General features: G+C 42.1%; 1 protein-coding gene across 7 annotated transcripts in view; it reads right to left on the bottom strand.

The window, feature by feature from the left end:
* The window catches only part of ARID1B (AT-rich interaction domain 1B), a 445,974-nt gene that overhangs the window by 19,899 nt on the left and 402,989 nt on the right, over positions 1 to 23,086 (bottom strand). For all 7 annotated transcript variants that reach the window (XM_025202638.1, XM_014519339.2, XM_014519340.2 and 4 more), the window contains 3 exons: positions 17,506 to 17,715; positions 13,013 to 13,217; positions 1,199 to 1,337 (listed from right to left, as the gene is read on the bottom strand). In XM_025202638.1, coding sequence (XP_025058423.1) covers positions 1,199 to 1,337; positions 13,013 to 13,217; positions 17,506 to 17,715 — 554 coding nt within the window. The remainder of the gene's footprint in view (positions 1 to 1,198; positions 1,338 to 13,012; positions 13,218 to 17,505; positions 17,716 to 23,086) is intronic.

The raw sequence follows: 23,086 nt of genomic DNA on the forward strand, positions 1-23,086 counted from the left end.
TATACGTGTTGTGTAAAACAGGTATTACTTTTTCTCACATTTATATGTTACCTTTCAATTTCACTAAGCACCTCCTTGTTCTCGTATTAGGAGAAAAACGAAACAGCAGCATTTGGTTTTACCTCCTACATAACACTCATTATTGTGGAGAGGTAGTAACATTTATGGTTGAAGCCTTCTTTATATGAAAGCCCTTATAAATCTGGCCTGGAAACCAGTTGACCTGATAATTCCCAGATTCTGAAGGCAAAGAAGAATATTTTACAAAGGAGAAAGAAAATCCAAATAATCTGAGTAACAGACACTTAAATAATGGTTGTCCCAGCCCTTCCCACCTCTGCATATAGCCAGTTATCTTCGAGAACCCGTGGGCCAAAAAGATGCTAGATAAACAGAAAGAAGTGATTTTGTTGCAGTCTGGGACATAACGCTGCTTCCGCTGATGTCACCAGGATTTTTTCTGCTATAGCCTTCAGTGGAAGTACACATGAGAAGAGTGCCCTCTCCTGGCTTGCTGCTGCTTAGTAAAAATTTGAAGGTCCTTTAAATTGAGACTAAAATGTTCTTAACTAACCAAATTCTTCCTTTAGCTCACGGTAGAGGGGGTGGGAAGGGGTACAATATATTTAAACATATAGAACAAGGGCTTCATGTCTCAGTTCAGCAAATTTGTGTGGTTTATTGGAACGTGGGGTTGGAAGAAAAGTCCATGTTCATCAACTGCATGCTCTACTACCTCCTGCAATCACTGTATCATATAACTTCATTTATAAACCAGACAAACACAATCTTAAATCTAGTCCATCTGTTGCCTTCACAGCTCCTCTTGGAAAGAAGTTCCAGAATTTCACTGCTGCGGTGGTTGGAGATTTCCTCCTAATTTCTAGCCTAAATTAACACAGAGCCAGTTTACATCCATTTCTCCTTGTGCCAATACTGTCCTTGTTTTCTTCTTGGCATGTTATCCCATATCATCTATTGTTTCCCCTACACTAAACAAGACAACTTCTTTCAGCTTTCTCTGAGAAGACAGGAGAATGGTCAAGGGAACGGAGAAAGCTTAACCTTTCTCTGCACAAGTTCCAGTTTGAATCCCTCTTTTCTGAGCCTGGGCAGTCAGAACTGTACACAGGATTCCAGGAGAGTTTTATACAGTAAGATAAAAAGCATGAAATGGAGCACTTGGTGTCTTTTATACCTGCCACCCTGCATAGGTGTCATCTGTCCATGAGGTGTTGATGCTGGTGTTGGGGGCTTCAAGTCGCCTGGCACTTCTGTCATGGAATTACTACCAGTAGATTGAGGAGTCTGTGGACCTTGCAGGGAACCGGAATTAGCTGGCAAACAAAAAAATAAGGAAATATTAGAGATACTGAGCCAATTACTGAGGAAACAGTAGTCATCAAGAAAAGAAGATGGTTATTTTACAAACACTGTGCTTATAGCATGCATTTCAATACTTCAGCTTTCCTGGACCATCCTCAGAGGTGGTGGAGGAATTCCCATTCGTTTTAAAACTACAAATAGCCCAGTACCTACAGCAACACAAATGGAAATTATCTAGGTAATGGGGGACTTTTAATTTAAATCACAGGCATGAGATACAAAATTAACTTCTGGTTTACACATTTGTAGGCTCTTCTTAAAATGGTATAACCTCATTACATAATCACTTCCACAACACATACACATGTATAAAGCCACTTTCAGCCTAAAACAACACTTTACAAACTTAAACTGGTACATAAATATATCAGAGTAATGGCATAATTTCATCTACCACTGAAGGGCAGCCATGTCTGAGATGGAATGAAGCAGCTGATTCACAGCAAGCTCACGTAACTTTTTAGATAGGATGGAAAAAAAACAACATCGTATCCTTTCGAAAAAAGTAAAGGGAATATTAGAAAAGAAGAAAACAATTAACAAGTTCAAAATTATCAAAATATGTAATAGGAAATTGCAGTTAACTCCCCTAATCTTGTAAAAAAGTTATGGACTGTTTAACATCAAGTGGTTAAGATTTTGGTTTTATATCTCAGTCAAAGTTAGCTACTACGAGCAAACTATAACTCATCAGTAAACTTTGACTCATTAAGAAATTACATGGGTAAAGGAGTCAGGGAAGTACAGTATGAGAGGACACTGAAGAACTTTTTCATACCACACTTTTGCAGTTGGTATTTTTGCAGTGTTGTTGCCTTACCCATGGAGGTACTTCTTTCAGTGAAATGGTACGCATACATTGTGTGCATGTGATTAGATAAGACAACTCTTCAAAGCCACCCATTTTATCTGCTGCACCAATTGTGCTGAGACCTCAGAAAGCAATAGTGGGCAGTATTGTGGCACTGTTTCACCCTGGTAAATGACTGTATTCTTAATATAATTATAATGAACATAAAATAGTTTTGTGAGGAGTTCTAATCTAATGAGAATAAGTAGGTATATATCAGGTCTAGTCAAATGAATACATCATATGAAATTGGTGCAGGAATACATTTACTGTGTGCCTTTTAAGTGAACATACAGTTTCCTTATTAAAGAATATCTGATGGACATATTCACTACATGAAGTATATTTTCCCAACTAATTTAATTTAAAAAGTCTGCTAGATGAGAATTAATGAATTCAAGCAGAAGCTTTGGATCTGACTTGCCCTGACCTCTAGGCCTAGTGCCCCGACTGACTTCCAGGCGAATTCTACCTGAGGAAGGCTTGCAGGACCAAAATCAATTAATTTAGTTGCTGGAGACAAAGACTCACCACAAGAAGAAGCACAGAACACCAGAAGATTCAGAAAGAAGCTCAACTTGGCTTTAAATGTACATTTCCTTAGGTTTTTTACTGCCTAGCTGCAGACTTATGTTAGCATTTCCTAGTGCCTGGCTGTTGCCTGCATGCTCAATCACTGGGCATGCTGCTGCTGGGGGAGAGGAGGAGGAGGGACAGATGCAACAAAGGCTTAAGGACAGCAGGGACAGCAGGTCAGGACTGGTCCAAAATCCTAGCAGCCTCCAGTATTTTGATGGATGCATCTTACCCTAGCTTGAAGACTGACTTTTTTCTGTTTCGTTTCATCTACTTCTGTATTGTAGGTTGCCAAATTTGGAAATCAGTCCTGTTAGCAAAATGTATAATCAGGATATCCCCCGATCCTCAACTTTTCAAATAGCGTTTAGTTTTATGCCCAATAGTAATGAAATTCTAAAAGGTGTTAAGAACATCCAGATCCACTTAATATAGTAAACAAAGAAATATACACACCTTCCAAACCCACATTATACTAATATTATATTTGTCTGGGGGCTTTGGGTATTTACAATGATATGCCCGTACCATGATAACAAAAATAAATGTGTGCGTGCTCACAACAAAGCTATTGTCTAAATGAAAGAACTTGAGTAACAGGGCTTGTACCCTGGCTTTAAATCTCAAGATCTTCATAGACTGCATAGACATTAGGGATGGAAGGGACCTCAGAAGATCAAGTCCCTTCACAGGCAAATTATAGATTGCTTCCCTGAAAAGTATAAAAACCTGAAACCATTTCTGTGTTAAGTCCTAGATGTTTCAGAGCTGATAAATTAAAACCAGGTATGCAACCTAGCGTGGAACCATGATATTTATTATAAAATATGAAATTGCCTCCACCAGTATATTTCAAGAATCTCTCATGATGGGCCATTAAATACCAATTAAATTCTTCCCTAACCAACCCCAGGCAAGAAGAACTTAATTCTCATCTAAAGGGGAAAAAAAAAGCTGATAGCAGTTAAAACGTATTTTCTCTATTTATGAACTGTAAAAATACACAGTATTCTTATTATAAAATAACTGTTTTATAAAATCCTCTTATATAAAACATGTCTGATTTGAAAATAGGAAAAGAGAGAGATCCAGCTGAGAACTTGCAAGCTAAGTTTCTACCTGCTAAAAAATGACTGGTTACAAATAGCTGCTAAACATGTTGTATAACGAGAGGGCCAATGCCAAAGCCAGCATGGGGACAGCAATCTTTCCAAAAGTGCTTTGTTCACGTGCCTCAACCTTGACCTGGAGAGGATACTCCTAGAGATACTAGAGTATTTCAGTCCCCATGCTTATTAGGCCATGGGTTTCCAACAAGGACATAGTCGGGTATGTGAGATATGGATAATTGGTCTACTAGGAATTACCCAGAGATCAACAAGTTATTTCACATACCTGAATGCCACTGAATAGTTAATTTATGTTTTATGAACACTGTTAGCATACAAAGTACCTTCCTCGTGACAGAATAATTTAAACACTCAAAATGTTGGTTATTATGGGTGAAGCTAGCAGCACTACCCAATTCTAAGGCTGCCCAACACTTCCCATTTTAAGATCTGGTTTTCAGTTGCCATCACTTCCTCAAACTTTAGCCATCTGGTGTAAAATTTTCCATATTGGGCCTCTGCCTTATGCTAATTTTTTAATGTATCCACCAAAATGGTTCAGCCATTTCTAACATGGCTTGGAAAATTGCTTTTCCCATTTAAAAAAATTCTGAGAACATTTCCTTTCAGAAGCTCTACTGACCCTAGGGCCTAGGCTTTGGATCCACACCCTGAAGTGAAGGTGGGTGGTTCTTATGTCAGGGATGTGCCTTTTGCTGTCCTTATGAAAATCTGGACAAGCTACACACCTCTGAAAAATTATAGTTTACATATGCTCAGTAGTGACATGCTGCATAGTCACAGCTTAATTCCATGAAGGTCCTGCCTGCACGGATCACGCTTTGGCATGGCGCTGCACAGGACTTTCCTTGTAATTTCAGTGCTTGGCCACTGTAGGCTGGGATGGATCTAAGCCTGGACACTGAATTAATAGCAATGAGTCTCTCTCCTGCACTGTCAACACACACCCTGCTGGGCACAGGCAGAGGAGGAAAGTGCCCAAAGTGAATGCAGTGGGAACAACAGACAAGCCAGGCAGGGACTGTAGAGGGAACACATTGAGACTAGTAGCCTAGGGGTAGCAGACTTCTGCTGGAGACTTGGAAGGGGAAGTGAGGAAAAAGGCACTGGGAGCGGGGGAGAGCAGGCTGCCACTGGATGAGCAAGGAGATGGTGAGCCAAGAAGGGAAGTGTGGATAGGGGACTGAGATCAGATGAAAAGCTCTGGGGAAGAGACTGGGACTGGATGGGAAAAGACATTGGGATTGGGAACCACTGTGGCAGAGGTGACAGCTGAAGGGAAAGAAGTGCAACTGACTGGATATGGTGACTGCACAAGGAGCCAGTGAAGATGGGGAATGCGGGTGTGGGGCTTACTAGGTGTAGTCAGCCCAAGACCCCCCAAATATCACTTATTCCTCTGCCATCAGCAAATTCCTGGGGTTTTTTTTCTTATGATACAGTCTTTAACTACCTCACCAAATACAGTTTCTTCTATGGGACCTCTGCTTCATTCATTGCACAGGATAGCTCTGGTCTGAGGATGAGTGAGGTGAAAGAGGCTGTTGTGTGCTGGACCCATGCAGATGGTGGAAGCTGTGCCATAAGCAAAGCTAGGGAGTGCAGGCAGAGAAAAGATGGTCTTGCGGTTAAGGAATCCAAATGTAGCCCTGGGGAAGCAGGCGCTGTCCCTGCCTTTGCCACAGGACTTCCTATGTGAATCCAGGGGGAGCAGTAATTTAAATCAGAATTTTTGCAGGTGGTCACTGACTGTCTTTGTCTGCTGGGCGCTTGATTTGAGACCGGGGGTTCCAATTTTCAAAAGTGCTGAGCACTCAGGGCTATCAATGAAGTCAATGGGAGCTGTGCTTTGACCAGAGAAAGCACTGTAAGGTTAAGTCCTCTGAAAAGGCAGGTCCTTAGCTGTCGCAAGTCGGCCTCTCAAAATTATTGGATATATTTTACTTTAATCTCTTTTTGGCTTGGTTCCCCATCTGTAAAAATGGGGATCACAGTGCCTCTCATCTCACAGGGGTGTTGTGAAGATTAATTAATTCATGCCTTTGAAGCTTTCAGATGCCAGGGTGATAAATGCCAGAAGACAGCCCATGAGAAAATTAATAATTCTGTCTTCTGAGCAGGGTTTGAACACTGCACTGTAAATAAGGCCTCAAGCCGCATATTGAACAATGAGGATAAAACAAAATATTGACTAGCTGCACATTTAGTGGGCACCCTGCATTTGGTGCACTGAACTGAATAGGGGGTCTGTGGAAAGAAGTAGTATGTGGTTGTATGATTAAAAGCTGTACCAGAATACATATGGGTGGGCGGTCACACTAAAGATTGCACAGGCAATCTTAACATTTCAGCATTTCAGATTTTTTGAGTGCAAAGTCAAGCACTTTTAATATAAGTTCTTTTAATATAAATAATTGTGGATTATAGTTTTTATATACTTATATTATAGTTTATATATCTATGCTCAGAGAAAGAGAGACTGCACATATTTATGCGTCCTTCACCATATTATTTATACTGTGTTCTGTTCAACATGAGTTGGGTGAGGCAGACAAGTTATGCACGGTCCCACAATGCTTACATATACATATCCTTTTGGTTTTTTTTTTATTCCCCCCCTCCCCATATCATTCATAATACTTTTCTGGACAAAAATCACAAACTGAGCATTTTTCTTTGTAGCAAAACTGCTGTGTCCTCCTCCTTCAAATCCTTCTTTAAATCCCACTTTTGTTCAGATTCCCAAAGCTAATCTGTTCTCTGACACTGTCTACATCCAACCTTGCAGCTTATCATTTTGTTTCTACTGTGGCTGCTCAAGCCCGATTGTAAACTCCTTGAAAACGGGGACCTTGCCTTGTTTGTCAAGTGCTGCATTATTGCCTTTAGTATTATAAAACAACAACAATGGAGAGCTAAAAAGGTGGACTCAGACAACAGTATGTGTTTATTTAGAAGTACCTGAGACCAAGCAGCTGACTTGCAGATATCTAGAAAAAAAAATACTCTTTTGTATCTAGTCAGTTTGTGTTACACGAAATTTTTCAGCATACGCACATGCGCGCGTGCGTGTGCACACAGACACTGAACAACATTTGTCACCTCAGCTTTCCTCAAAAAAAAAAAAAGCTTTTAAAAAACAGAAACAATAAAAGAAAAGTGAAATAAAACAGTATCTTCAGCCAATTGGAAGGAGAGGTCCTACAAGCTCCTTCACAGCTTCCTTTATGGACCACTTCATCCTTAGCTGCAGGAGATCAGCACCGCGATGACTTTTCCTGTAAAAGGTCTGCCCGCCAGTGAGTGAGGCTGCAGGAAAGACCCTTTATTTACAATAGCTCAAGTATGCAGTTAAGCAAAAAAATGTCTTCCCCTTGCCAGCATTTTTTTCCTTCAGGAAAAAAAAAAAAAAAAAAAAAATGAATGCAACTTCTTGAAACTCCATTAATATGAGGCCTGACATGCTCTCTAGGATATCCCTACCTTTTGCCAGAAGCTACAAATGTATACTCTAAAGTAAACAATGGAAAGGTTACTGAAGGTTAAGTACATTCACATACTTCAGACTGAACAGCCAGACACCACGCTGGGAAGATAATTTACACAGCGTGAACCCAGTGCCCTAATTCTGGCGGGGTGGGGGAGGGGTAGGGAGGGCTCGCGGATGTGTCACAGGTCTGCAGTGAATGGAGGTCAACCCGAGGGCACCTTTGTTTATAACCCGGACCCCTCTCTCATTTATCTTCCACTGGGGATTCCCCGGTTGGCTACATGACAGGTTTTGTGACATCACCTGTCAGCTAATAATAGAAATGCAGTCAGCCACCTGCCAGGAAAGATGGATGGGTTTTTGGTTACAGACTTACTAATTGAATGACTGGCTTTTCTCCCCCCTCCTCCCCAAGTCTTGTTTCTCTGCTGCCAAGGAAACGCAGGAACGGTGGCTCTCCCCCTCTTGCAACACAGGCACCAACTTTTCCAGGTTTGCATTACTGACATCATCAAGGCCAAGCTCTGGGTTGTGGCTGGGGCGCCCGGCTGTGAGGGGACTTGTCCTGCTCATGCTGTATGAGCGAAACGGTGGAAGACTCTCAGCCAGCACAATGATGAGTACTCAGCCTCAAACACATGGGCTAATTAGTGGTCATAATTTTGAGATCCACGTGCATCTAGCTGATGTACTGTGGCTAAGGACACTGCATTTTGGAGCAGTGAAAGAACATACAGGGTGTGTCTATACGAGATGCTACGTTGCCAGAGCAATATGCTACAGCGACATAGCGTTGGCCAGCACAAACCGTGCTGCTGCAGCTATGTTGCTGTAGCGATGTGCTCCCTTGCTATAGCGACGTAGGGGCTGAAAATAACCATGAGCCACTGGCACAGTGCAGTAATGGCTGTTACTGTGTCATCATTTAGTACCTCCTAAAGTGCTAAATGACAGCATAGTAACAATGGCACCATAGGGGCACGTGTAGACGTGCCCACAGTGTAACAGTGGAAAATAGATTTTTAATGTCGAAAGCCTTTTAAAACCCATTTCCTTTGTAGCCATTAAGGGTTTAGCACAGTGGTTTTCAACCTCTCTTAATAAGTGCACCCCTGGCGGTTGGTTGCAGAGCCTGGGGGTGTGTGCGGCCAGACATGGAGCGAGCGGGAGGGTGGCACACCCCTAGATGCAGTGCAGGGTGGTGGGTGGGAGCGGAAACTGCCATGTGTGAATTCCGCCCCCACCTCGCATCTGGCTGGCTGGGTGGTGCCTGTATGGCCCGCAGAGGGGTGCTGCTGCCCTCCCCTTCCCTGCTCCTGGGATGCAGCGGTGCAGGGTGGTAGGTGGCGACGCTCCGTCCCAGCCCACCCATGCATAACCCCTAGGGCCTTCCAAGTACACCCGGGGGTATGTGTAACCCCGGCTGACAATCCCGGGTTTAGCATAATGGATACCCAACAGGATCATTTGCAGGTTAGAGTTTACTGCAAAAATAGGCAGAATTGGTACATATTTTGGTCAAGAATATCAAAACACTGTTAAGGCTATGGTGGGGAATACTTTCTTTGCATGAATCTCCAGGGAGCATAATGATCACAGATGGAAAGCTTGTGAGGAGCTTGCCACCTTAGCACACTTTTCTGTTAATAAGGGTACATTTACGTAGTGAAATAACAGTGTAGAAGAGGCAGCACAGGCTAGTAACTTGAATGCAAGCCTGACAGGGACCTTGTGTAAGCACTAAGGGCACCTATACACGAGCATGGAGGCTGCTCCGACATGCTGGAATTCCAGCTCTTCACAGCAGACTTGATTAATTGAGTTTGTTGGAGCGTGGCAACTGCTTTAGTTCAAGCGCCCCACTGCCATTTTTAAGTGTGGGGATGCTGAATCACAAGAGGCGGCAGCACTTTAATTTAGAGTAGCTCTCAGAGCCACTCTAATTGAAGTGCTGCCCCCCTCCCACTCCCGGAGTACATGTAAAAGTGCCCTAAGGTAGCTAAGTCTATTCCACAGACTGGGCTCCCATGTCTTTACTGTTGTTGGTACCCAAGCTAGCCAGATTTAAGATAGCATAAGAAAACTGTATACAATGCACTCAAAACCCTTTCAACTGCTGTTTCCTAAGAGAAAGAAATCTGACACATTCAGAGCCACCTTCTTTCTCTGGGAGTATCTGAAGGGATTGGAGATGTATGTGCATGCTGTGCATTAAAACAGGCAATTACAATTGGCTGATGTATAGATCACCAGTTTGCAAGGCCCACTGACCTGCTGCTTTGCTAAACTAGTCTAATCCCTCTATTCAAGCTGCAGGGCTTTTCCCTAGATAGTCAAGTGCAGCACAGAGAGAGAAATTCTGCATTCAGTTATATCCCCCACCTACCCTGAGTCAGCAGAGCTGCAAGGAATGGAAGCAGTAACAGAATTTCACCCCCTTATGCAATGCAATAAGCCAGTGGGGCAGCATACCACCACCACCTCCTGCATATGAACTAGGTTTCTCCTTTCACCCAGAAATTCCAGCAAAGGTCTTCCTGCTCTTTTCAAGTTCCTTCAGTTCTTATGAGCAACTGAGCTTCCTGGGATTTTTTTTTTAAATAAGTGATTTTCAAGCTGCTTTCCCATCCTTGTCCTTGGCTCACACCCTCAGCTGGTTGTAGGGATGGACCAAGCCCAGCTTCCCTTTCCTGTGACAAACAGGAATATAGGACTGGATGGGGCCCCGAGCCACAGAGTTCAATGGCTATACACATATGTACTTGGGTTCCGCAAGGATACTAGGGCCTGCTTGTATGGAACCAGCTGCACAAGTGGGACCTTAGCATTTAAAGCTAGGAACTCTTCAGTCTACGATTTCCTGTTCTATTTGAAAGCAAAAGAGGAATGGATTATCTACAGTACATCTGTAAGCCTACTTCTTTTGTGTAGTTAAAACGTTAATGTTGCCATAAGCTAAAGAAAAAGAAAAAAAAGGCTGACTGTTAAAGAGAACAGGCCTGTGCTTTTTGCAGCATCTACACCTCAGCGGGATTTCATGTACTAAAGCCGATACACACTGGGAAAGCCTTTCTCCATACAGAAGTGCAGTCCAATCAGCGACACAAGTTCTTTTCCAGCAAACAAAACAAACCTTGAGATCTTTACTCGCTTCCCCCTCTTCTGGTCCCTATGCCCTGCTGTGTTTTTATTTTAGAAAAATAGTTTCAGTTCTCTTCATAGACAGCTTGTTTGAACTGCATGTAACGTTGTGATTAAATTTAAACTTGGACTTTGTGGTTTTCTTTTCTAGTTCCAAGCTACACTGGAACCTATAAAAGCAGAGTAGTCCATAATGTTTCTCTGCTTTTGTTTAAGGTCCCGATATTTAAAACAAGATCTCAAAATTCAGGCAAGTTTTATGGCAGTTGCCCCCTATGTCACTAACCAAATTACTGAATGGCAACATTGGGAGCAGGGAAGAGGGAAGCAAAATATTTCATTCAGTTTTAGTTCTGCTTTTTCATTTTAAAAATAGATGTATTTTCTTAACCTCCTCCCTAACGCATCTAATGGCTTCAGCTCCATTTACCATTCTCTCTCTGTAGGCGAAGCAGTCAAATCCAAGAGCATTTAATTTTTAATAACAATGCACGTCCTGACCAATTTATACTTCCTTTAGACTTTCAAATACTCAGAATACCCTTGTTTACAACACTTGGGCCCCTTTTAGCTCTCAAACTTGCTTTTCAGAGTGAGATACTTGCCTGACATATTAACTAGTGATGGGGCACAAGCTAATCATAAGGTTTTATAAGGGTTAAACATTACAGAGGGGGAGGCATTATTTCAGGTGTTTTAAAGAGGTCAGCTAGTGATGAGAGAAGGTAAATTGAAAATGAATATCAGGAAAAATTCCTAACAATGTTAGTTTATGGAATAGTCACTACAGGTGAAGGCATTTCAGTCCTGTCACTTGAGACAATTAGCACACTGGAGCAAGCACAACAGAGCATCCTTCAACAGTGGTTTCCAAATATTTTGGGCCGCTAAACTGCTGTCAATGTTCTAAATTTTTAATAGGGTATAATGAGCCTTATCATCATATTTTGAATGGAAAATACTATAGAAGTACATGAGCACTAGTGAGAGTCACAGTTTGGGAACCACTGTTACAATGAATAATCCTGCCTGGCCAGGGAAGGCACTACATAACTTAAAAGCTCTTTGTGCTTTTTATATCTGTAAGAGAGGCCCCCAAACTGGGGCCTGCAGTCTGCAAATTCTGTGGAGAACTGGCTGCTCTCTCCTTCTTTTGGACTGCTAACATGCATAAAAGAAACTAAGATACGTTAAAAAATTTCCTAAAATAACCTGTCAATGCAAGCAAATGCTGCAGTTCTCACAGGAATGGAATTGTATTGCCAGCAAGGGGAGATGACTTGCAACATAGGGAATGGGAGGGTATGTAACCAGATTATTCTGTATTAAATATACTTCTACAAAACAGTCTGAGAAGCCCCTATTCTCCCATTCACTTTTGTAACATTTCTACCCTTGTGTGATTTCAGAGGCAGAAAATACATACAATGACAATTTCTGCTGTCTTTTTCCAAATGAAGCCAAGAAATAAACACGCTACAGAACAATAATGTCCTTTACCCCCTCTTTCATTTCTTGAACATGTAACTCCTTTAAGTTTCTCTATATCGGATGCCAATAACAGTTGTCAACTATTAAGAGTCTCAAGTTGAATACAGATAAAACAAGAAAATCTCACTCCCTTTGTCTATTTCAAACACCATCCTGTTTATGCTGAGACAGAAGCCAAAATCAAGCGCTTTCAGTTCACGTGCCTCCTGACAATAAGAAACAGAACACAGAAAGGGCCAATATCAATTATTCTAATATGCAAGATTAATGACAATGGCAGAGGAGAGTGATACATTCCAAACTACAAAGTCTAGTAGTGAGCAAAATCTCTGTATTCTCTCAACTCTCTCCATTTGCATTTAAAAAGAACTGTATCAGAGAAGCAGGCTGTATTCCATTTACTGGACCAGAGCTGCCATCTTAACCCTAACTGATTAGTGTTTCTACCTGCCAGAACGCATGTGGTAATTCACTCCAGATTCATATTAATGAAACTGTGGGTTGGAGAATCTGGTCCTTAGTCAGGATATATTTTTGCAGTACTGGGACATGCACATTTTACAGAGCATGCATGCATATCCCTGCAGAATGCCATTGTTATTTGCTACCTCTTAGTAATTTAACCCTTAGGGTCTTGCTATTTTTCAGACTGACATGACATGCAAATACTTAAGGAGGTACAAGTGCACAGGCCTGTGCATGTATCTGAGCAAGCAATACATAGTTCTGCAGTCTGCTTCTCACAGCTAACTTTGACACAGGCCTGAAGCCCATTCAGTCACACAAGTGAAATTCCCAGATGCATCTATTCAACTAAGTTATCTAAGGTTAGCTAGGGATCTTCCTAAAATGCCTGCTGGGGAAGGAAGGTTGAGAGATGCAAGATTTGTCTAAAAGAGCTGCATTTTTAAAAATGCTGCTATAAGAAGCTGCAGTTCTCCTACTTACCAGGAGATGGCGGCTGAATCTTAGGTTGTTTCTTAGTATCTCCAGTGCTGAAGACCTCTGGAGGGGGCTCCTCCCCTCGTTCAATCTTGCACTCAAAGGCAAACAGGTACTGAATATATTGTTTTTTCAGGGAGCTGGCTGCACTGCTCGAAGTACCAACATTCAGGGTGGTTGCCAGTTCACGCCACTTCTTGTTTTTATTAACCTAGCAAAATAAATGGCAGAATTGTTAGTTTGCAGCAAAATGGTTTGTTTAAAGCTGGGAGGAGACAAAAAAAAAAAAGAAAGGAAAAAAAAAGCACTTAATGTCTTGGTTTACTTTTTTTATTTGCCTCTTTTAACTAATGCTCATTACTCCCACACTCAGTAATGCATAGACAGCATTTACAGTTATAAAACCATTAAGGAACCTGCTGATAGCTACATAAAAAGCTTTCCTTGTTGAGTCTTCTGCATGGTGCATCTTCTAAATGCTTTGCACTCTTCCAGGGCTTGTGCTGTTCAGTTAGCAATTTATCTCCAAGCAAATGCACACTCACTCACTTTCTCCAACACACACACACAAGCACCCACCCCATTCTAATTAAAAATCAGCTTCTAAAAACTAATTTAAAAAGCAATAACACTGTTATTCTGCAATTTAAGTGTTTGAGCATTGATATGAAAACTAATTTTTCCTCTGAAACAGCCCCCAACTGTCAGATAGTTCAGCCTGAAATTCTTGGTTCAAGTCCTTTCACTTATAGGGCTCCTTGTGGGACTGATCAATGATCACTTTGCAAAACTAGATGCAGAGTCAAGTGAATACCCTTATGAAATAATTAAACTGACTCTCAACACACCGGGACAGTTCAATGGAGTTTTGTGTTACAGCTCAGATGACAACAGCTGCTGTGTGAATGCTACTGTGCTGTGCAAGCCAGAGTCCTGAAAAGACGTGTTCCTGTGTTGTTCAAGAACAGACTTATGATAAGAAGAAGGGTGCTGTGCTCTACCAGATGAGACTCCTGGCTCAGCAGCACCAAGAGTTTTACTTCAGAACAAGGGTGAAAAGGCCCTCCACAATGCCCCAGGGCAGTTGTGCAATGCCAGACATGATCCACTGAAGTGCTGAGCACACTCAACTGAGTGATCAAAAAGGAGTTGAAAGTGTGAACAACTACTAGAATCCCATCTTATTTGGGGGTAAAACTTGCTGTAAATGCTGCAGAGATCAGTGTACATCCTGAAGCAGGAGATTTTGTGACCTCATCCTAGCTGGCAGAACTACAATGGTTATTATTCGTCGTATTTGCTGCAAACACCTGTATGCCAGCCAAGGAGATATTTATAACGTTTCTCTCTTTGTGTTTAATAATTCTGTGACTGCTGCCAGTCAGTAAGGGTTTCTTAGTAACTGTGTTAATAACATGCAGACCAGCATGGCGAAGGGAAGTTTGTATTTCCCTGTGTACATCTACAGTAATTCAGGTGTTAAGAGAAAATGATTTTCAAAAACTGCCACTTTTGAGGCTTGAAACCCAGTTGCGTAGTCCTTGATGCCCATTTCCTTGATGCCATACACCCCTCTACTGCACAACACTGCCCTGTGCCTGACAGGGCAGAGGTCATGAAGTGTGGAATACCGTGGTATGGGCAACCTTATTTTTCATGACAGCACCACCTGGTACATTTAAATAAGTCCTACTACATTAACCCGTGCATTTCTCTGTTGTCTCCATCAGGCAAAACATGTATATATGTTCACCATGAAGTATCAACAAAAATGTATCTTAAATGCGAGTGGGAAAGCATCCAATTACTGCTGATATGTACAGGTCAACACCAGAAAATAAGCCTGAGCCTAAAGCAGGGGTGGACAAAATGGGAGATCTAGCCAGCAACTGGACTCTATTTCCCAGCAGTCCCTGCCTGCATTGCTGTGGCTGGTTTCCACGGAGACCCTAGGAGTGGCAGGGCTGTGACAGCGCAGGGCCAGGGTTTCCATGGAGATGAGCCCCAGCAGCACCGGCAGGGTATGCACCTGGGCAGGGAGCTGCTCTGGGGCTAGGATTTGATAGTGGTGACCAGAGCTGGGGCAGAGCTGTGACCCGCTGCCTGCACGCTCTTGCCGGAGGATGCAGGCAGCAGATCGTAGCTCTGCTCCAGCTCTGGTCCACACTGTCACCACTGCAAAATCCTGGCTCTGAAGCAGTTTCCCACCCTGCTGCACACCCTGCCAGTGCTGCTGGGGCCTAGCCCCACCACTCCTAGGGTCTCCATGGAAACTGGTTGCAGCGATGCAGGCAGGGGCTTCTGGGAAATGGAGTCTGCCAGGGGCCCAGTCTGGCCCACAGGCTGGACTTCATCTGCCCCTAGTGAAACATGTTTAAAAAATGAACAGGAAGAAACCTATATTACAAACGTATATCACAGCCTTTTAGGATATTAAATTCCAACCCCCCTAACTTCATTTTAATGAAATATTAACTTATTGTGTACTCTAGACAGAATCAAAGGCTGCAAGCTAGATTTAAAAATGCAGCTCCATAATATTATGACCTATGATGTGTGCAAGTATCTTCATGCTCCTGGGTGGGCACCAGCTGATTACTGCAGAAGTCAAAACACAATCCCAGCTTTCATCCATATGCAGCAGTCAGTAAGGGACAAGATGCACTTTATTTGGCCTTTCCTTCTTCCTCTACATCAGCAATGAACATCATTTAGAGCAGAAGGGCCACTGTCTAATTGAATGAATATATCAAAGACTATATACCTTTACTGTGGTGTAAAAAAAGGGTTAATAATTATTGGAAAAGGGTTTCTAGGACCACTTAATGGAAGGATTAAGCAGGGCCCACTTTCTACGAACCCAATTTGATCTAACATGCTTGTAATTTCGGATTTCATAGATTAGCCTTGGGTGTCTAGCACAGGCGTATTAAAGATATGGCCCATGGGCCTTGGCATGGACCCACATGCTGCATAGCCATGGGCTGCGATGCACACTCCATATGGAGTGCAGGTCTGGTCTGGTGTGCACTCATTGCAGTGCCTGGGCCAGACTGGCTCCACATACTGGATCCAGCTGGCTTGTGGGCCACAATCAGCCTGGGTCCAACCCAGAATGGACTATTCATCTGACCTGGAGGGCCTGATAAATTTGGCATCCAGCCCTAGCTAATAACTTGGGGTCTGATCTGCAAATCTTGATCACCTTCATCCTTCCCTACCCCTCAATTCTACTTGTGTTGAGAGCTCTTACCACCACAGGCAGTATTTGGTGGAGAGCTGGATTGGGCCTTCAGAGGGAGGGGAGAGAGCACGCTCTCCTGAGACAGCTGGAAGTACAGAAGGTTCTGAAGTCCTAATCCAATAATGCTACTACTAAGCATCATGTGTCTACGCTAGTGTTTTTGCTGTTCAAAGCCCTGCACAAACATTAAAGGCTCAGTCTACTGTATTGTCATCACTGGGATAGAACCCTAAATAAATTAATAGTCACATCTTTCTAAGTCAGACAAATATTACTAATTTACAGGTGGGAAATGAACCACAGATTCTCCCAGCTGTGACATAATATTTAACGGGGGACAGGGGCTTGGGGTGTGTCGTATTTACTTGAAGGGGGAGATAGACAGATAGTATGTCTGCCATTTGCCTTTTTTTATTTGGAGCCTTTCCCCCATTCTCTTCTCCTGCCCTAGGATTAAATCAGGGGCCACCACCATCTGCTGGCTCACGGGCAACTCACTGTTTGTCTCTGCCTGTCCCCTTAATAAGATTTTAATTTTTAAATAATCTGTGGCTGTGAGCAATACTACAGGATCACACAGGTAACAGGGTCTTCTTCATGGGTTGGGGATTGATTTCTCTTTCCCCAACATGGATTACTACCATATCTATATAGATTGAGACGCTGTGAAATATATTCTAGGTATTTCTTAAATGGGGAGAGTGGGGCCTTAAGTGGGGTAAGGGGATGCAAGGAGACAGGGACAGGACACTAAAGTTCTTGTCCAAGTGATGAGTATACAAGGTAAAGAGAGAGGGAGAGAGAAGGGATTTGGGACAAGGCTTGTAAATATCCCTGTCACTTCCCCAGAGACAAACTGGCTTTTCCTTTGAGGTACCACGCCTGTCTACGATGGATGAATGTCAGACTCTCTATGCATCTCTTGTTTTGATCTTCTTCTCTCTTACTGAGTCTTATCTTTCACCTGATGGTCTTTTCACCTCATCCTGTCTTACAAGTACTATTAGATTTCCCTGAACAGCTTAGGCCATTTCTGGCACTGATCACCATTGATCCACAGAGCATTTTTAAGGCAAATATGCTGCCTACAGTGAACTTCACACAAAAATTACGGTAATATTTATAATGAAACTTTTCTGTCAACTTCCTTTTAGGTGCCAAGATGAACTTATAATGCTGCAACAAAAAGAAAATACTCTAGAAGGAATGCACACCTAAGCTTCTGGACTTTCTGCTTGCAACCCTTTCCTCTTACCTGTGCTAAGCCTCCAATCTCCTTGACACAGACATACAGTCTGAACAGATCTAGTGGCTTCTTGCCCACAGCTGGCAGACTGGCCACAGGTGTGCCTCTCTCTTCCATGAAGGTGAGGTATCGATCTACCCACATTTTGCGCTCAGGCTCATTTCCCAGCTCATAGATTTTTGTGATCTTCTCTCCAGTCGTGGTGGAGGAACTTGACTTCTAAAGCACAAAAAGAAAAAGAGTTGGGGGAAGGGTGGGAGAGGAAGGGAAAAGAAAGTAAGAAACTCACAACAATGAAAAAGAGAAGATGTCAAACAAACTAAAGCTATCACACAACAGTCAGGAATGAAGGCTACTAGTTCAGGCACAAACAGTACATTCTGTCCAGATACTGCAAGTTTATCTGATTTTAAATAAAGGGCCCAAACTCCCCATTTTCATTATTGTTATGTTTCTTTCACTGATATGAGCTTTGGATCCCAGAAGGCAAGTTTTGGATATTGCCTCATGTCATGTTAATAATACCTAGCTCTTACACAGTGCTTTTCATCCACAGATCTTAAAGTGCTTTACAATTTTAAATTAAACTATATTTAAAATACATCTTTTTTTCACCATTTTTAATAATAGAAGAACAACACCCCAAAATAGAGTAGAAGACCAAAGTAATGCTTTAGAATAGGAACTGAACAGGGGACTGTCCAAAGCAGAAGCTAGGACAACCAACTGCCTTTGGGAGCAGTGCTCAAACTGGGCAAAGGTATGTTACTATGCCTTACCTACTCTTCCCATCAGTGACAGACAAAGATAGCCAGGAGGAGGAGTCTACTCTACATGATTGATGACAATGCTTTGTGTGAGCTCTCAAATCAGCTGTCTCAGCTAATTCAAGTACTATTCATGGCTTACCACTCTCCTCACTTGCAAGAGGGAAAAAGAACGACAAAATATAGTCATTTACATATATTCTGTGCAGGGAAAAAAAAAGAGCATAGGAAGGATATATGCACAAGCAGAGCCCAATTTCATGTAGCTGGGGAAATCACTGCAGTAGAAAGGGAAGAAGCTTCCTGTGTCGTTACTATTCTTCCTGAGCTGGAGGGCCGCAGTGACCCTATTATGTTGCTCCTCCTTTCTTACAAGGGGAGGGAGAGGAAACATCCAATGGAACTATGTGGAAGTGGGCTTATCAGCCCAGATCCATTAACCACACCTTGCTTTGTATGCAGGCCCCTGTGAATTGAGATCTATGCCACTTTTTCATTCAGCAGAATTGTACTGGTTGTTGCAGCATCCCCCCCTGGATCTGCAGAGGAGGGTATATGATTTGCCCCTACTGAAGATGGAGTAATTCAGGACTAGACATGACAGGCACATTCTGACATTCAGTTAAGTGAGAGGGAGCTGTGTATGGGAAACAGCTGTATACATACATTTCTAAGGGAGAACAATTTATTCTTCATTTACCGTATAAGAAGCTTTGTTCCTGATTGTAGTAAAATGCTACAGCACACTTGCCCACTCCTCTGCCCTTTTTAACATTTCTGGGGGCCTTTAGAAAAGATTACTTTAAAATAAGCATCAAACTAACCCTAAATGAGGACCCCATATCAAGGTTCCTAGAGTCATGTACTTCCTATGGTGCTGATGGGGGCTTGACACTGTGACTGCAACACACAAGAGTGCTGACATCCAACATGTGGTGATTTCAACTCATTATAGTGCCCAGAATGCAAATGACAGCTCACACAAAGTACTGCCACCAATCACTTTGTACAGCCTAGGATGGAAAATATGAAGGGCTCCCAGTCTCCCTCTGGTCTCTGACTGAAAATGCAACTCTGGAGAAGAGCCAGGAGGAAAGAGAATCCAAGCCAAGAGGAGGTGATCCGGCAGTTCCATGAGCCATTGTTCTTATTTTTTCAAGTGGATGGATATTAATTTTAATTAAATAGATAGCCTCCTGAAAAGCTTCCCACCTTGGTAGCTGAACTTCTAATTTATTTACAGTAGTCCTCCCTACTGATATGTAATATTATCTTTCATATTTTGAAATAAGGTGCAATAACAAAATTACTGAACCCAGTTCAGCCATATGGTGCAACTCCCTCTGTAGTCAATAGGCCTAATTTGGTTTGCTGGTTTTGAAAGGATGGAAGGAGTGCTCTGGCATAAGGCTTGTAGGTTAAGCTGTGAATGAACAGGGTAAATAATGTTGCCTATAGTTGTGATATCAGCTCTCTGTTTCATTCCAAGGTGCATTTGTTATGCACTTGCATTTTGTCTTTTTTTAAAGCTTCATTTTAAAAATATTTAAACAATACATTGTTTCTACTTCAAAGATTATTTGAATAGAAGGAAATTCTAAAAGGAGGAGGGTCAATGAGAGAGCAAATCATGTTCCTAAATATTTGATTCTCAAATGGGAACCTAGGGATGACCTTATAACTTTGAATACTTAGAACAAAGTAGAGCCATGGGGCTATTCACTTAAGTAAGAACAAAATGATTCTATTTTTCATCAGCATTAATTTCAGACTGATGTCACAAGCTTCTTTATTCACACACCAGGTAGGAAATACAAAGTATTATATATAGCAAATTTTATCTCCACTTACATCTAATATAGGGGGTAATAAACCAGTTTTTATTCTGCTTTTATGCTAGTTCACTGTTAGAATGCTCAGATTTAATATTCAAATGAAAGGTTTTCATTTTTACACAGTAAAATTCTTATTTTAAACCAGTATAACAGCAGAATGGAAATTGGTTTACAGATTTTCATACTGGGTTCTTGAACTATGTCACAAATCATGTTGCTTTTCAGCAGTGTGGCAGCAAGCTCTAAAATGACAGTATAATCTGAAAACTTTTCACAGCTTACAGAAGGTAAGAAGTGCTTCTCACTGTGTGAGCTTTCAGGTTGTCATGCATGCAAAATGGGTGCAATTTTCTTTTAAAATGAAATGTTAACTTTAGAAGAATGCACTGGAGAAAAAAACACAATTCCCCAAAAGTAAATGTCTTTCTCTCTCCTGCATTTCTATCCACTTAAATATATTAAAATGACAGATATGTGTGCAAGCCTGTTCACACACAAATACAAATTGTAGTCCCGTATGGCCAAATTCAGCCTCAAGTCTAAATGTATATTTTAAAGTAAGATTTAAAACCCAGAAAATAAAGATTCATTATACAGAAACTCCTGACACTGTTAAATTAAATAAAGGAGGAGTACCAGACAATGTTTCCTTCTAAAATGCTTGGGAGTTTATGCAAGGGCTGCACAGCACAACTAATTGTGCTGATACACTCTAAACCAGTGTTTCTAAACCTGTGGGTTGCGACCCAAAAGTAGATTGCAAGAATATACGAAAGGGTTGCAAACAAACTTAAAAACAGATCAACAAATTTAAAAAATGGATTCTCCTTTAAAGGAGAAAAAGTGGGAAACCGTGGCTTTTCCCCTGCAGGCTGGCAGAGCTCCAGCCTGCAAGGGGCTGCTTGGGACCCCTCATGCCACTCCTGCTCCACACAGTGGGAAGGTTGGGGCCAGGGGGCAGTGGGTCAGGAGTGAGGGGCACTGGGTTGGGATTGGCCAATGTTTAAAAATGGTTCCTGGTACAAAAAAGTTGAGAACCACTGCTCTATGCCACTTCTTGACCAAGTCCCACCCTGTATCATATTTTCTACTATTCTAGCCCCTGGGCTCTTTTAAGAGATGACCAGTCTTGTTTAAGTGGGAGATGGTTTAGAATGATGTGAAAAACTCAGCTCATTTCCACATTTCACTTGTTTCACGCTACGTATAATTTACAACACAACTAAGCAGGCAGTCGTGCTTCAAAGAACAAAGCTTTTCCATGATTTCTATGGTGAGTCTGTAGAATCGGGTGAACAAAGGAAGTTCCTTGAGAAGTTCATTGTCTCCTGCAAGGGTTCTTTTTAGATTTTAGCTGGAGGTAGCTGTCTCTGAACATGTCTGCGTTTGAGTGCACAGACGGACAGAAAGATACAGATATTTATAACTCTGCCTACTGCCTGCTTACTCCCACTTGAATAAAGAGTTTGTCAATATTTACATTATTACCAAGCCCTATTTCATGACACCAACACACAGAGTATGCAGGCAGGCACAACTGCCCACACCTGAAATCTGAAAAGGACTCTTGCAAGAGACAGTGCACTGCCACTGATATTAGGGGTTTGTTTTTGGGTTTTTTTTTTCTTGCCTGAAGGATTCTGCAGATTTTGCAAATCCCTCATTTCCAGCCCTGTGGAGAAAATGCATCTTTCAGCTGTCTCTGCTGTAATGCTGTATGCAAATATACAGAGGGAAGAGCTTCACTGTGTTCTAGGAGGTTTTCATAACCCAAATGTTTGACTTCATGCCATAACGACCTGGTATGAACACTTTCTTTCTCTAGCATAGACCTATACACATTTTCAAATTCTACGTTAATAAATTTCAACCCATTTTGTCCCACTTGGGTATGGATCCTAGAAACAGCCAGATGACAGTACAGTATAGCAATATTACTGTAACTACCCAGCAACAGATCTGCAAAACATAATATTATAAAATCTCTTCTCTGAATCTTTCTCTCCCTATCTCCATAAAAAAAAAAAAAAAAAAAAAAAAAAAATCACTGAAAGAAATGATGTACAACATGTAGGGTTTGGCCAGGGCAAATGGCCCTGATTTCACAGGCTATCCCGGCATCCCAACTGGTTGGCTAAAATTGAAGTGGAAGTCCCATATTGGTGGTGCCACCCCACCTGCATGTGCCTGGCCCAGCACCTCCTGAGCAGCTGCCAGAGGCTGGTGGGGGCAGGCCGGGCTGAGCACCGCTCCTCCTCCCTGGGGTGGGGATCAGCTGGGGCAGAGCAGGCCAGGGGAGCAGGCTGGGACCGGGGCTTGGGCACCTGAGTGGAGCAGGCGTGTGTGCATGTGTGAGCGTATATGTTGCCCCCCCTCGTAACGTATTTTCCTCAAAATAATATGGTCACCCTAACTTTAGAGACGTAGGGATACTCAGAAGCTAACCCTGTTCACCCATAGCCTAGCTCTCTAGAGGAATCAGAAATTTTAGTGGAAACACAGCACTTGAAGCAACTTTATAGGTATTTGGGACAATATGATTAATAAATTAACAAACAGAGATATTCTGATATATCCCTGCAGGGATGGGGAGCTGTCAATAATCTTTCCAATCAAGATCAGAAAACTGGTGCCAATGTAACCTGCAGTTGTTTTATGGACTGGTCTCCCCAAATAAAAAAGGATAAGTTAGTTGGCCTCAATTATTACCTATCATTCTACAGCTTTCCAAACTGGTTTTACTCCAGTCATTCAGACCTATGTACTGACACACTGTGGTTTCATTACTATAACTCTGAATATTAGGTATAATGTAGTATTTGTAAAGAAGAGCACATTGGGAGAGGTTATCTGCAAAGAAAACACCAATATAATTCCTCCTATGTCTTCCACTTGTATATTACAACATTTTCTGTTAATTTTAAGAGGCAACAAAAAATATATGCTGGTGATGGTTTCTGAGATGTATTAAGCAATAACAAGAACTCA

This window comes from Alligator sinensis, unplaced genomic scaffold (assembly GCF_000455745.1).
Source record: "Alligator sinensis unplaced genomic scaffold, ASM45574v1 scaffold331_1, whole genome shotgun sequence".
NCBI lineage: Eukaryota > Metazoa > Chordata > Crocodylia > Alligatoridae > Alligator > Alligator sinensis.